We start from the raw sequence: 15,604 nt of genomic DNA on the forward strand, positions 1-15,604 counted from the left end.
GGGATAGATGCAAACTGCAAGGTCATCATCACGGACAGTTATCAGAGCCCGTGTGATCAGGCACCAGGGAACCGCGTGCTGAGCTGAAGCATTATCTGATTGCTGGGGGTGACACCGTGGAGCGATCGGTTTTATTGTGCCCCTGTGGCTGTGGGGACACCTCTGCGACCGACTGTGAGTTCCTTGCCCTCACGGTGTGGTGCAGAAACCTAGATGTCCTGCAAAGGCTGGAGCATCTCCCAGCATCACAGCCCTCTGCTCAGATGGGATAGCATCAGCTTGGCTCTTCTGCATGCAGAGGAAGAGTAGATAGCTGGCAGCTGGTGGCAGTAACCAGGAAAGTGTTAATTACTTGTAATTGCTGGCAGTGGCTCCCATCCTCCAGGACCAGGGAGCCAAGCAGACTGGATCTGCTAAGCCCTGGTGCCTCTGTGCTGTTGTCCCAGCTGAAGGACAGCAGGCGAGATGGTCGTGCCTCAGAACAGATGCTCACCCGCCCTGATGCAGCCTTGGAGTCTGCAAATGTCTCCAGCATGGCATGTGCAGACACAAGATGCTCACTGAAAGAAAAGTTACTTGGTTTAAGTATTTATGGATACCTGTCTGAAGAAAGATGCTCCTAGGCTGAATTCAGCGACACAGAGAAGGGGCAGAGGAGCGTTGCACAAGGGGAGAAAATCCTAAAGAGGACCACATTTTAAACCTTTTGAGCAGCACCACGTTAGAAAGAGGTTGGGAGGCTGCATGGTTCTCCAAGCGATGCCTACCGAGAGACCAGAGCACTTCTGGCACTTCTCAAGGCACCGTGGTTTTTCATTCCCTCAATATTTCATTCCAGGACTACCTGTCCCTGCAAGTACAGCTTTTTGGATGAAAACAAGAGGCTGACTCCCCGGAGGGATGTACCATCCTACCCAAAGGTACGGTGCAGTGCTTGATCTTACCACATGCTTGCTGCCCTGACAAGTGCTGGCTTACAACCCCCCAGCTCTTCTAAACCCAGGGCCTGATCCAAAATCCCTGGAAGCTAATGGAAAAGCTTCCGTAATGTCATTGCCTGCGGTGAGCTTCAAGTTGGTTCCTCAGTAGTCTTTAATACTTGAAAGCTCATTAGCGTTTGAAATGTTAATGAACATTTTGCATTTGTCAACATTTAAGCGCTCTTTTGTCTAGTTATATTTGTTTATTCTGCATGCTCGTAGTAAACAACCAGAAAGGCCTATAAAGCTCTACTGTAATTGAAAATAGTTCTGCTGCCTGGTTTCTCCTAATGGATTATTTTTTAATTTAAAAAGTAATTTATGGGGATGCTTCACCTAGGGAAACAGAGAGAAAATGCGACATTGGATTCTCTCCAGGATGATTCATTGTCCCTGAGAAAAGAAGTTAGTGTATTCACTAGACAAAAAAAAAAAAAAAAAAAGAAAACAACACAGTAGTGCTTGAAGAAAAATGTCTGCTGGGTACATACACGTAGAAACCTGCGGTGATGAATGGGGCTGGGACCATGAAGCACACTGGATCTTTGCTCTTTGCTCTGGCCACAGTTTTACAAAGCTACCAGGTGTGCTCTGCCCTGTGCCCAGCCCAGGTCTTCACAAAACACCAGCTCACATGCATGCAAATCATGCTAACAGCAGACATTTGCTTGCACACATCAAAGTTGGCTCAGTCACTCTCCAGTGCACGTGGTCACCTGTGGTGCAGGTATCTGATATGGACGTGCGTCCTTGCAAATTTGTCTTCAGAGCTTTAGAGAGCAGCCCATTGTAAGTCCTACCGTGCTAGTAGAAGGCTGCTGCTTATTCTGTTCTGCCTAGCAAAAGCGACGTCTAGGTCTCAGAAGCTGCCTTACATTTCTTTTCATTAACTTTTGCCCAATGGGACTGTATTCCTGACATTAACACACATTTCCGTAAAGCACCAGTTCTAAAATTGATTTTTTTCCCCCTTGGTAACTTCCTTTGATAATAAAGTAGATTTAAAGTCAAATCAATTTTAGATCTACCACTATGATATTACAACCCTGAATTAACAACCAGAGTTGTACTGAGTGACTACGAGGCAAACCAGTAGTCTGTATTCCTCAGAGACCAAAGCTCATAGGCGTTTTGGTTTCAGAAGAAGTTTGGCTTCTGTTTGATAGATTTGTAAAATTTGTTATCAGTTGTCAGGTGCTGGATTTGTCCAGTGTTAATAGAGGCTAGGAAGCGATGAATCCACTGAATGAAGATGTGAACAAATAACAAACCAGCACTGGCAATTCACAGACTTCTTGCAGAACATCATTATTAAATGTACATTATATATTCAAAAGCATCATTGCCTTCTCAAGAAGAAAAATTTGTCTTCAGTGTTACCCTTCCTTGAGTATGAACAATTTGAGACTCGGGTAATTTCATTCACCTGCTCAGCACAGTAAGCCCAAACTAATTAGAGACAGCCATAGTAAATGTGCCAATTAAAGCTACAAGGCTTTTGTGTCCCAGAATGACTCTGATCAACAGAGTCTTGAAAATGTGATTCAGGAGAGTGCAGATTTTGCCTGTTTTTTTAACCCTCCGTGCTCCTTTTTTTTTTCATTTCTGTAAACAAATTGTAACTGGCCGATGAGCTCAATTCTGTTTTGTGCCTCTGAGCGTAACAACAAAAAATCACTCAAATCGCGCAGGCTGACAACAGCTTTGAAAATGTAGGCGTTCTTGAAAAAATACACAGAGTGGGAGCATAAATCACCCAAAAGATGATACATCACACCCGGCAGCTAATTTAGTGCTACAAGCACCACAGACGCTCCACAGCATCCCGCCAGGACTGGCTGCACCGCGTGTCGCAATGCTCAGCCGGCAGAGGAGTCGGTGCAGTCAGGGACGGATCCACACCCATGCCCTTTCCATCCCCTTGCTGGATTTACCTGCAAGCCCACTCATAACACCTCCATCCTCCTCCATCTCCTCCCAAACCTACTCTGGGAGGACCCCCACCAATCAGCAGCCCGCTGCTAGGCAGGCAGAGGGAGAGACGTGTTGCTTTTTGCTTGGGAAATCTGGCTAAACCCAGTGTGGATGGGAACTGGTGGCAGGGGACCCTTGCTAATGCTGGCTGCTTTTTTATCTGCAGTACATGCTGTCCCAGGAGACCATCGAAGCACTTCGGAAACCAACGTTTGACGTCTGGCTGTGGGAGCCCAACGAGGTACCAATGCCATTCTAGCTGGGTTTTCACTTTTTCTGAGAGCCAGAAAGGCCAGAAGAGCCCTTTCAGATAGTCCAGAGCATTTTTTTCCCTTCTCTGCGCCTTACCAGTGTATTTTTTTCATCTTCATATCATGGTACTTTTCCCAACCAGATGCCAGAGAGATAATGCTAATTATGATACTCTGACCCCTCTTTTTTTTTTCCCCTTTAATCTTTTCCTAATGTCTCACAATGACCAGTGCACTATCATTGCTGCCACAGGAGTTCTCCTGTGCCATTTCATCTGAAAAAAAATCAATCCCTAGCAAAGCACATGCTTAAGGGCATCAGCAATAATCAGTGAAGCTGAGTGCTGCTGTATGAAGGCAGGCAGAGGTGCATGTGTTGATTCATACACTTTTAGGAAAGGGTTTTTCTGCAGTGCATTGTGAAGAGGTTGCCAACCAGCATGCATGACCTGTCAGTATTTTCTTACTGCTTTTGCTTTTTCTTTTTTCCTATTGCTGCTGCAATTTTTTAGTGCTATTAGTGTTATTCTTTGTTCGTCACCTGTACTGCAGAAGCTCCTAGGAAGCTCATGTGTAGACCTCTGCAGAAACTTGAAGGCGAAGGATGCCCCCGTAATGGTCAGCTTATAATATAATCTAAAACAAGGTTCAGTAAATAAGAGCAAATGTCACCTAGGAAAAATGTAAGGGAGAGCAGGGCTAAACCAGGGGTTTAATGCTGGGCTTTCCTCAAGGGAAGGAGTGGGACGTTCTAGCAGCACCTCCAGCAGCAATTACCTTAATTACTGTCTCAATAAGACGAGTGCAAGAGTCATTCTGGCTCAGCACCTCTAGAGCAACAAGACATGGAAAAACACCCCACACCCTCCCGCAGGAACAGCATGCTTCCTGTCGGATATTGCATCTGGCTGGTAGAAGAGCAGAAGGGCTCTCCGGTGGCTTTGGGTCAGTCTCCCACTGGCAGAGGCTGGCAGCACATCCCACGGTCTGTGCCAAGCTGGGGCTGGTGCTCAGCAGTTACGGCTCCCTCCCCCAGCCCTTTTTCCCTGTATCACAGCCATACGGCTGCCCAGGCAAAATGGCTCGCCCCCAACTTTTCAGCTCTTGTCAGGTCTAACACACGAGAGAATTACGACCTGCCAGGTGGGCCGCAGCACTGCTGGCTCGTTGCTCTGCCTGTTAAGAAAGAATAGGGACAAAATGGAGACAAAAAATCATTATCCACGGATTCTTGTGCGCTGAGGCGTAGTGTTTTAGCACAGCAACTCGTTCCGAGTGCTGGGAAACACTATATGGTGGCGTGAAGGAGGCTAACAAGAGGGTGTGGAGATTAGGCATGCCCTGCAAGGAGGCATGCTGCTCAGCAATAAGATACTGTGCAAGCTCGGGTGAGCAGAGCACCAGATGGGTTTGTCTCACCCTTTCAGCTCTGGGTTGTGTTTACAGAGAGTATTTCGATTCTGCCAGTGCTTGTTTAGCAAGGAGCATTTGTCTGCATGCCCCATGTGGAGCAGGCAGATTACGAACCTGAGTTTCTCTGCTTTAGGTGGGCTAGGAGCAGGACACAGTGGTCTACAGCAAGATGCTGGGAGCACTGAGCAGCTTGTGGCATTGCCCCTTGGGTCCTGTAGGAAAAACTTTTTCTTCCTGTTTGAATGACTCAAAATCAGCCCCCTTGTTTCTGCATGAACGATGTATATTCCCTGGATACATATAAAAATTCATCAGATGAAGTCATTTTTCTGGGAGTGTTTGTAAGAGCCTACATAACACAAACCTAACCGACTGAAAATATCTCCCAGGCCACATTGGTGACATTGCACTCATCGTATCAAAACCCCTGGATCGGTCTCCAGCGAGGACTGCAGCGCCTCGTATCACGGCTGCACTTTACCCCCTGCAGATTTTGCCCTCAGAAATGGGAATGCAGATACGCAGGCTCCTGAACTCCCGGAAATCTGCTCGTGTCTGGCGGGTGGCAGCTGCTGTGTGCCCAGACACATCGGATTATCGATACCTCTCGTCTGCAACATGTTTTCGAACCCAGAAGACGAATGGGGAGCGGCAGGGCTGAACTGCCTGCATCCCCTTCCCGCTGCAGAGCAGATGCTGTCACGGAGGAGCAGCCCGCCCTCGCCTTTCAGCTGCTGGGAGTCACAGCTAGAGTTCAAGGGAGTGGATGGATGTTCCCAAACCCGCTGCAGTGTTGCAGAGTTCGAACCAGAGCACGCATTTCTTGAGGGATAGCTTTCTGCTGTCAGTTGCTGTGCAGCTAGGACCTCAGCCGTTTCCATCCCTTGATTTCATTGAGAACTAGCACAAGCCCACATCCCCCCTGAATTAGAAAAATGGCTATACTTTTTCACGAGAAGAAATTGCTGTGATATGTACAAATCACAATTACTAAAGAGAGCTGGTGTGATTCAAAGCCCAGCACAAAACCTGTGAAGTCCACAGTGATCTGCCTACTTCAAAAAGCTCTCAGAACCTCTCTGCCTCCCCTCTTGTACTGTCTTTAATCATGCAATCTTTGAACGTCTTTCTTTCATCTTAGCAAGAGGGCCCTGCAATTATTCAATGCTTGCAAGGAGGAAATTCACTTTGCAACATACTGTAAACTCAGACGATATTTACCGAGCCAATAACCTGTCTATTCCTGCCTACAGATGCTGAGTTGTTTGGAACATATGTACCATGATCTCGGGCTGGTGAAAGACTTCAACATCAATCCTATCACGTTAAAGAGGTGGTTGGTAAGTATTTCAAATTACTGATATTTGCCATTTTTCAAATTTAAAATCAATAAGTGAAACACGCAAGGAATTAATTTGGCTTACGCAAGTAATACCACTGAAATCAGGCAATCTATACAAATTCTTAAAATTTAAGTCCTTCAGCAGATGTTTGCATTCTTGTGGTCACAGATGACAATTCTCAATGACAATTTTTTAACTGCCTTGCATTTGTTTGCTGAGCTTTCTATTATTAAGAGCAGTTCATTTCCAGTGAGCGCTCTTGGAAACAAACATAAGTGGAGACAAGATGAGTAGCTTCAGATATGGTCAAAAAAATAGTCTTTGCAATAATTGTTCAGTGTGCTTAATCACAGGGAGTAAAAGAGCAAGGTCGGAAGGAAAAGGAAATTCTGAGAAGCTAAATAACTTTTTTTTTTTTCTTTTTTCTCTTTTTTCCTTTGGTCTTTAATGTTGAGAATTTGGCAGAGATGCAAACCATGAAAGACAAGATCATAGCAAAACTAAGATGTCTATAGAAGAGATGCTGGAGCATTACAAAGTCAGTGTTGTCAGGTCCAAGAAAGACTGCAAGACAAAATTTGCCAAAAGCATTGACTTTCTCAGGCGAAAAAAAAAAAAAAAAAAAAAAAAAAAAAAAAGCTTTCTCAGAAAAACCTATCATATTCCTAGAGGATGTGGAGCAGTAAATGTTCTGCTGATTGTTTAAGAAGGATTTAGGGATGCTCTGAAGAATTACAGTTAGCTGAACTTGCTCATCCACCTGGAAAATTGATCAAAACAAGACTTAAAAACATCGTGTTCAGTATGTGGATGTCTTGTACAATTTCTCTAGAGAAGAATTATGTCTTGCCAGTCTCCTCCTGAGGACTGTGCACAGAATAGAGGGGACAGTTTGGCTGTTTTACATGCTTGATGTAGACCCCCAGGAAGGACTGAACAAATTCCACACTTTCAGAGAAGGTGGCTAGAAAACACAAAGCATCATCTCAACAAGAGCAGAGGCACCTGGGCACCAGCATGCACAGGGCAGAGGTTGTCACGGCTTGGGGTGCTGCTGCAGGCTGAAGGCTTTAGGGTGATTAGAGACTGGAGGAAGGGATAAAGGGGACTACAGTTACTATGAGGTCCCTAGATAAGGCATAAAACTTAGCTGGAGTTTATGTGTAGGATCGGTTAAGCCATTTTAGAAAAATCCTATGACTGTATTAAAGGGGAGAGAAAAAAAAGGATCAGGAACTGGGAAATCTCTCCCCGAAGAAGGCAGATGAAAAGCTTGGTGCTGCTGACCTTAGAAAGCAGCTGAACGGAAGGGGTAGGATGAAACCCAATACAATCAGGGCTAGCAAAGAGCAAATGAAACAGAAATCCTCCTCCTCCTGTCTCACAGCCTGAAAACACAGGCAACAAGGTGGCACGTCAGCACACACCAACATGCCACCCACGAGCACTAGGGCAGGCAGCTTCCCATTAGCTTGCATCTCCACGTAGTTTGTTACCACTAGCATTTGCGAACAATGAGGGGAGGTGTTTTTTTTTTTTTATGTATTTTTCATTCTCAAACACCGCCTTCACAGAAAGATGCTTTAAAAAAAAATAATCCTGGAGGACTTTGCTTCCACCTGTGCTACCTCCCCAGGCACAGCGTGGGCACCGGTTTGAACTGAAAGCGGGTGAGGAAAAGCCGCCTCTGGCGCACGCCTGCCTTCCTGCTCCCACATCCACTGGCTGCAGAAACGTTCCAGAAAGCGGAGGGGAGGATGACTAACGCAGCCCAGTCACTCCAGCCCTACAGTGCTCTGAGTCAGGGCTCCCCTGGGATGCTCGGAGCTGCGCTGCTGGATGCATACGTTAGAGCCCCGCGGTGCTGCACAGTGCCTGGGCACGACCACGGTGCCGGTGCGGTGGCGGTGAGATGCCGCCCACCAGCCCGGCTGTCAGCTATAGCGGGGTGTTAGTTGTTGTTTGTTGTAAAATGAAGTGACATTTCTGAAGTCCCTGCTGAAGAAGAAGCTGGGCGGCTTTTGCAATGAAGCCCCCCAAATATTTCAGGAGCATTGAAAGCCCACAGCTCTCTTGACTTCATCTAAAACCTCCTAGAATTCGGTTTCCTGGTTGAAGGGCTGGATCCTGGTGGGGCATGAGGATTCTTGCTGTAAATTCACCCTTTATAAAGGTGCAAGAGAGGGCACTGGCGATGTACTTTGAGCTCTTTCCACGCCCCAGCGCTGCTGTTTACCCACCAGTTCAGGATGAGAGCACAGAGCCCTGTCGCCAGCCTGAGATGCACCTCCAGCTGTGCTGGGATGTTTGCCTGGGGCCAGCTGGTCGGAGGGAGAAGCTGATGCCGGCTTTACCTGCTGGAAGACTCTTGAAAGGCAGTGACCTCTCATCCTCCCCTCTAAAGGCAGCTTCAGGTCCCTGTGCTGCCACCCTGTCCTAGCAGAGACTTATGCTGGGCTCCACAGGACTCCTGTGGGGACACAGAGTGCCCCCGGGGACAGCATGAAGCATACACACACACGTTTTTATAAAGAAAGAGCTCTCCTATCTCTGACCACTCCACTCCCTCTCTTTGCAGCTGTGCATTCATGACAACTACAGAAACAACCCCTTTCACAATTTCCGGCACTGCTTCTGCGTGACCCAGATGATGTACAGCATGATCTCGCTCTGCAGTCTCCAGGTATGTGTCTTTCTGTAGAAACCAGATTTGATCCAGTCAGAAATAGCCTTTTTTTTTTTTTTTTTTTTTTTAATCCATAGTTATACATCTCAGCTTCTGTCATTTCTTGCCGGGAGTATGGAGAAAAACTTGTTTGAATGAACTTGTTGAAGTTCATCCTATTCAGAAGCTGTAGAGATACTGAGTTTTATTTTTTTTCCCACTCTTGCCATGGCTTTAGTTAATGCAGAATATAATGGCAGCTACCTTCCAGCCCTACCTTAACTAATCAGGATGCCCAAATGACCTGTTAAGGGCCTGTGCTGCTATCTCCGTGCTTTTATATGAGCTCTGAAGTAAAAGCAAGTTTCAAGCAAATTGGCTCCTTTGAGCTGCTGCTATTTAATGCAACAAAGTCAAATCTGAGTCATTTTTGCTGGAAGGGAAGGCAGAATTCTCTCTCTTGACTGAAGTAAATGGATGTATAGAAAAATACCTCGTTTTGCTCAGATTTGCTTCTCTCCGAAATGTAAATGTAGGTGTTTTTTTTAACTTCTTTTAATTTCTGGGAACAGGTGAAGTAGAAATTGCAATGCTACATTAACGTTTTGTATTTTGCAGGATAAATTTTCCCAAATCGACATCTTGATTCTCATGACTGCGGCAGTATGCCACGACTTGGACCATCCGGGCTATAACAACACGTAAGTCTGCCTTGTGCTTGCCTTAGAGCCTGTTGGGAAGGCAAGGCCAGCTGGCATTTTTGGTGGAGCAGGTTTTCCTTCTCACAGCTTGAGCTGGCAACAACCTTCCCCCAAGGCCCTGCCATTCACTCATGCATGGGCTAAGGCAGAAAACTCAGGTCTGGATGGGGGCTGCCAGCTGGCCTTGGCTCTGTAAGGGAAAGGCTTTTGCAGATCTCTGCCTCAGCTAGTCCCCCCGCTCCTGAGAAAACAAAGTAAATGTTTCACAGCTGAGAGAATGAAGGCATAGACGCGTATAGCTCCACCATCCAAGATGGAATAATTGCACTAAAATGCCAAGGGTTATTTGACTTGCACATTACTTCGTAATTATTAATTATGAAATGTATGTTCTCCTATTTAATACCATGTCAGGAAATTAGATTTGTTGACCCATGGTCACTTTTGTGTGCATGTATGCCTGTGTGAAGAACAGAGGAAGATGATCTAATTTATTTGTAGCCACTCATTAAATAAGGGCAGAGCTCAGTTCCGACTGAGATCTGTGAGAATCTGTCCATCAGCATCAGTGGGGGTTGGATGAAGCCCAGACAGCTCCTTCTGTGTTTATTTTATGTGACTTTAAGCTACAGAGACTTGGTGAAATAATAAATAAATAAAAAAAAAGACGGAGGAAGAGTGTCTGAGATGATGTTAGAGTCCTATCTGTCTTCTCTAAAAATCTGATTTAGTATTAACAATCAAAAGCCAAACTGTAGCTAATTGAATAAGTATTCAGAAGAATGTAAATAAAAGGAAGCAGCGTGATTTAGAGCAGCTAGTGTGAGTCTGCAGGAGCTCTCATTGTTTTTCTTTCTGTACATTAGCTATCAGATAAATGCACGAACGGAGCTGGCAGTACGCTACAATGACATCTCCCCACTGGAGAACCATCACTGTGCTGTGGCTTTCCAGATCATTTCCCAGCCAGAATATAACATTTTCTCCAATGTCGACCAGGACCAATTCAAGCAGATAAGACAGGTACGAATGCTGGTCCCATCTGTGCTATACAGACTGTTCCCACAGATGCAGCATGCACATCCTCCCTGCTGTATGCTGCAAAGTGAATCATTCCCCAGAAGGTAAGACTGAAAAAGCCCCTCGCACTGGGAGGATCCAAGAGGGATTCTTGGAAAATGTCCACAGGAGCACTTCCTGGAATGTCTTGCTGAGAAATAATGAGCACATCCTGACTGTTAAAGCCCATGACATTTTTTGTGTAGTTATTTATGTTATTGAAGGAGCCGATTAGCTCTGTCTGGGAAAGGATCATGCTCTCGTGGTAGAAGTTTATGCTTTAAGAGAACGTTGCATTAATTTTAAAGCAGGGCTTCAAAATGGGAAAAGATTTGCAACAGCAGAGCACTTCTACAGTTGAAGAGGCTCTGGCGGACTGAGAGTTGTCACGGTTATCCCTGAGAAAGGGAAATATGCTAGAATTCCCATTAGAGCACTAGGGACCAAAATTTCTTCTTAGTTTCTACATTACAGCTTCCTTCACACCAACTGAAATTGCAGACCAATGTGAGGGCTCACACGCTGGTCCTTTTGGAGTCACTGATTCTGCTGGTGCAGGGGAAGCAGGCATGGGCCCAAAAGGGACTGATCTGCATGAGAACCCACAACTTTAAATTAACCACATATTTTCCCATCATAAGCCATGCCTTGCACAAGGATATGGAGCTCCTAACATATTGGTTGTGCTTGGTTATTTCAAAGCCCTTCATCCAAGAAGGATGAGCACTACTACTGGTAGTAGTGCGGGTCTGCTGGTCTTTCTCTCTTCTTTGTTGTCCCCATTAAGAGTCAGAACCAAAGTGTGCACCGCTTTGCAAGGGAACAAAAGTGGATCTTGGCAAATAGAGAGCAGCTTGTAGCATCCTGTTGTAAAGTTTGTATTTCCACACTTAGTCAATCAGAAAGGAAAAACCTTAGCACCTTTGGAATATCACACCAGTGTCACAGATCTGTCCAACCGAGATCTTCATATGCCATCAACTTTCTATTACCCTTTTCCAGTTTGTTTGGTGGTTCCAAGTCTACATTGTGTTAACAATGTTGTAATACATGAGGTTTTTCATGTGTGAAAGACCCTATTTTACTCTGCAATAATAGACTTTGTAAAGAATGTCAAGTTTATATGTGAACATGTTTTCTTTGCTAGGGGATAATTACATTGATCCTGGCTACAGACATGGCGAGACATGCAGAAATACTGGACTCTTTCAAGGAAAAAATGGAAAATTTTGATTACTCAAATGAAGAACACATGACCTGTGTAAGGAGATTTTGTGGATTATCATTTTTCTGTGCACAGTGTGAAATCTTGTAGATTAATGTTCATTTATTTAAAAATCAGGATCCAAGGTTCGTTGTTAAAAAAGAATCCCCTGCCCCACCAAAATGATTTTAAATTTGGAATTAGTCTCTATTAAATAGACTATTCCGGCTTTAAAAGGCCTGGAGTCTTCAACACCCAGGGAAGCCTTTCCCCACAGCCTCTAAGCCCTGCTTCACAATGAGCTTCATGGCCTTTTGGGACCGAACCTCTTCACACAGCAGGGAAGCACACATCCTGCTGGATCGCATCCCAATGTTGCAGACAGGGCAAACAAGGCAGAGCGTGGAGAAGTGGTTTACACAGGGTAACTGGGAGAGTGGAACAGAATCCATTCGAGACCCCTGATTTATTTCTAAAGCTGTCCTTTCTGTCTGAGAACATGCCCTCCCACTGCATTGTAAGGACACGGGTTCTGGCTAGGGGAAAAGGGGCTGGCATGAAGACTGGAGTATTAAAGGATTATCCTCTTTCAGCTGAAGATGATACTGATAAAATGCTGCGATATCTCCAACGAAGTCCGCCCGATGGAAGTTGCAGAGCCCTGGGTAGATTGCTTGCTAGAGGAATATTTTATGCAGGTAAGAATGAGGGAGCAACGCAGTCGCACAACGGGCTGCTGTGGCCAGATCCCACCTCAGCTCTGGGTGCTCGGCTGCCTGACAGCCTGGGCTAGCTCTGGGACAGAAAGGCTTCTTTTATGGAAAGCCAAAGAAGCAGGTGAGCAAGACAAGCTGTTCAGAAAGCAAATGAATGCAACTGACTGCAATTCATGGAGGAAAGACAACACTCTTCTAGCTCACTGCATCTGCAGCTTTTTCCTCAAAAATACAATTTCTATGTGCCTTATTGTTTTGGCCACCCAAAAATAGTGCCCACAGGCCAGTAGGTGAAAGTCTGCAGTGAGATATCTTTTTTGCATGTGTAGTCTCTGACTCCCCTGCCCATGAATTTGCATAGAAACAGTAAGTTATGACACCACTGAGATCTGCACCTGAAGGCTACCGCCCTTTAGCTAGCTGTCTGCTTGGTACATTGCTCTCCCTATGGGCTTGCAGCCAAGATTAACATCCCTTAACTCTGGATTTGTTCCAGAGTGACCGAGAAAAATCAGAGGGGCTTCCAGTGGCACCTTTCATGGACCGCGATAAAGTGACCAAGCCGACGGCGCAGATCGGCTTCCTGAAGTTCGTTCTCATCCCCATGTTCGAGACGGTAACAAAGGTGGGTCAGCCAAGGCCAGGGGCAGAACCAGGAGCATGCAGAGCTTCGTCATGGGCTCTGATGGGTGTTGAATTAGCCAGGGAAATGAGGATGTTTGCTCCACACCCTGCCTTGTGTCCACTTCTAGCATGTACGGGTTAATGAATGCGAGAGGAGACGTCAGCTTTCTCTCTTGTTTTTCATCCAGCTATTCCCAGAAGTGGAGGAGGTGATGCTCCAGCCCCTTTGGGAATCCAGGGACCGCTATGAGGAATTAAAACAGATAGATGATGCTATGAGAGAGGTGAGCCATAAATATCTCCTTGATAAAGCAAACATTGTGATTTCATAAGTGAAACACTGTAATTTAATAGCCCTTTAATTTCAAAACAGTAGGAATGCTTCTAGCATAGTCATAATCATGAGAAACACATTAATCACACTGAGCTGGAGGCAGGCACGTGCCACCAAACAGTCTGCATGCACACGAGCAGCCTGCACCCACCCCAGCACGGCTGTGGGGATGGAGATGCCTGTAGGAGGGGCACCTGGAGGACAAGCCCAGGGAAAACAACCTGAGGGGAGAGCAACAGCAAACTGCTCTTCCAAGAGGGAGCTGCCTTCCCCTGGGAAGGAGCTGGCCTGGACTGGGTAGCAGAAAATGTCCTGGGCTCGGGCAGTTCAAGGGACTGCACCACCGAGACATCTTTTCTGGGAAGGAACCTCCACTCACATGTCTGTCAACAGGGACGGGCTTGAATTTTATGAGGGGTTGCTCTCAGATACACAGCATCTAGTAGGATTGAACATAAAGCAAATGAAACCGTCCACAGCTCAGGCTGAGTGGGGACCTGTTTACAAAGAGCCTCTTGTTTTGACGTGTAAGGCTTAGGGAAGGTCGGATATACATGTAACAGTCTTTGCTCCCTCCAGTCACAGCTGTGTGGCCTCCAGGCTCCATCAGCAGGGCAGAGCCCAAGGCCAAAACCCAGGAGTGGGTGCCCCAGCCTGCCCCAGGAGGCACGTATGCCTTCCTTGCATGCCTCTTCCAGCACTTCATTGCTGTGCTGAGACAGGCAGCAAAACCTGCCTGAAAGGCATTGCACTCCTAGGTTTTCTCAGACGTGAACGAATTTATCATGTAGACAGGACACTCTCTGTCACTGTGTCATTAAATAAATTGGGAAGTGCCCTGGGGAAATGAAGGTTCATTCACATGGATGTCCCAGGCTGGAGGAGGAGGATGGTGGTGGCTTTCTGCTGTAGCTCCCACCTCCTTCCAAGTGGTTTGGAGGAAAAGCCTCTCAGCAGCACAAATCCTAAGGCTGGCTAATCAAAGACCACACATTTTGAGGGCGCTGAGTTATAAATGAGAATAAAGTCTTCAGTTTAGAGTGGAGCATTTCTCAAAGGAGGGAAGAAGAACTCGAAGATGAGTGCAAGACTTTCCAAGACCTCTTCATTTTTCAACCCGAGCTGAAATTTTACTTCTGCTTTACAGAAGCTGTCAAAACAGAAAGTTCATACAAACCGATGGAGCTTTAATTACGGTCTGTTGACACAAGAGGTCTTAGGAAAATACAAGCTGCCTGAATTCAGAAATAACCTGAAACAAGAGGGGTTAGCGAATAGTCCTAGAGCATAACGGGGCAGATGGTAGGAACACCGAGTTCTGTTTCCTCCAGGCCTCGCCCCAGTGCTGTTTGGATGAAATGTTGCCTGTGCCATAGCAAGCTGTGGGGAGATGAGTGCTGGATTCACAGCAGCTGTGCAAATCCACAATGCTAATGTTGCTTTGCTCTTCCTCCCAGTTGCAGCAGAAGAAAAACGACAGCCTGACCACCGGCAGTACCGAGAAATGAGACGAGAAGGACTTTGAGCAAAGCATAACCCCTAAGGTTATTTTCTTTCCAAGAAATACTGTATTTGCCAACCAGACCTGACGGCTACGTCAAAACCCAGCGGGGACCACTCAGGAGGAGAGGTGGCAAGGGGGGATGCCCTGCCCGCCCGCCCGGGCGCTGCCACCCCTGCGGACGCCGTGCAGGTTGCAGCACAGCTCCCGCCTGCAGCGTTTTTGGCCACCACTGGGAATTAGGCCTGCTGTCTTTAAGGGCAAAGTGGAGCTGAGAAAGGAGCCGTTTCTGGAAAAAAAAAAATGATCCACTGGCGTCCAAAAACAAAAGAAAAAGTTGTTTTAGTCAAGATACCACATATATGTGTACAGCGGTATGCTAATTGCAGCATAGCTTAACAGATGCTTGTATTCTGACAGGGCCCTGGCAGATATTTTTGTTTGCCAAGTAGGCCCTAATGACACATTTCTCTGTATTATTCTCTGAATTTTATAGTGTTCACAGTACATTCAGAAGCCCAGCAATTTTGTTTTTCTATACTAGAAGAAGTCAGAAAAAAAAAAAAAACCTTCATGGGTTTGCGGGTTCTCTTTGAGGCCCTGTACAGCTGGCGTCAGGGGGTCCTTCAGCACAAGCAAAGGGGGGGGAGCACCACGCTGACACCACTGTGCAAGCAGATTTTTATCCTCATGGAAGCAAAAAGCAACACCACCACCAAGAAGAACCTTCAAAGATGTACAGATTTTTTTTTTTTTTTTACTTTTAAACTGATCTGCTAAATAATATATTCTTCTACAGAAGTGGGTGTCGTACTTGTTTTCTTTTGCGTATGTGTCCA

General features: G+C 46.1%; 1 protein-coding gene across 8 annotated transcripts in view; it reads left to right on the plus strand.

Moving 5' to 3' along the window:
* The window catches only part of PDE9A (phosphodiesterase 9A), a 41,197-nt gene extending 25,864 nt beyond the window's left edge, over nt 1-15,333 (plus strand). For all 8 annotated transcript variants that reach the window (XM_032206933.1, XM_032206957.1, XM_032206942.1 and 5 more), the window contains 11 exons: nt 839-920; nt 3,121-3,195; nt 5,872-5,958; nt 8,540-8,644; nt 9,245-9,327; nt 10,194-10,350; nt 11,534-11,647; nt 12,184-12,288; nt 12,803-12,931; nt 13,119-13,214; nt 14,722-15,333. In XM_032206933.1, coding sequence (XP_032062824.1) covers nt 839-920; nt 3,121-3,195; nt 5,872-5,958; nt 8,540-8,644; nt 9,245-9,327; nt 10,194-10,350; nt 11,534-11,647; nt 12,184-12,288; nt 12,803-12,931; nt 13,119-13,214; nt 14,722-14,772 — 1,084 coding nt within the window. In that variant the 3' untranslated portion in view covers nt 14,773-15,333. The remainder of the gene's footprint in view (nt 1-838; nt 921-3,120; nt 3,196-5,871; nt 5,959-8,539; nt 8,645-9,244; nt 9,328-10,193; nt 10,351-11,533; nt 11,648-12,183; nt 12,289-12,802; nt 12,932-13,118; nt 13,215-14,721) is intronic.
* The last annotated feature ends 271 nt before the right edge of the window (nt 15,334-15,604 follow it).

This window comes from Aythya fuligula, chromosome 1 (genome assembly GCF_009819795.1).
Source record: "Aythya fuligula isolate bAytFul2 chromosome 1, bAytFul2.pri, whole genome shotgun sequence".
Lineage (NCBI taxonomy): Eukaryota > Metazoa > Chordata > Aves > Anseriformes > Anatidae > Aythya > Aythya fuligula.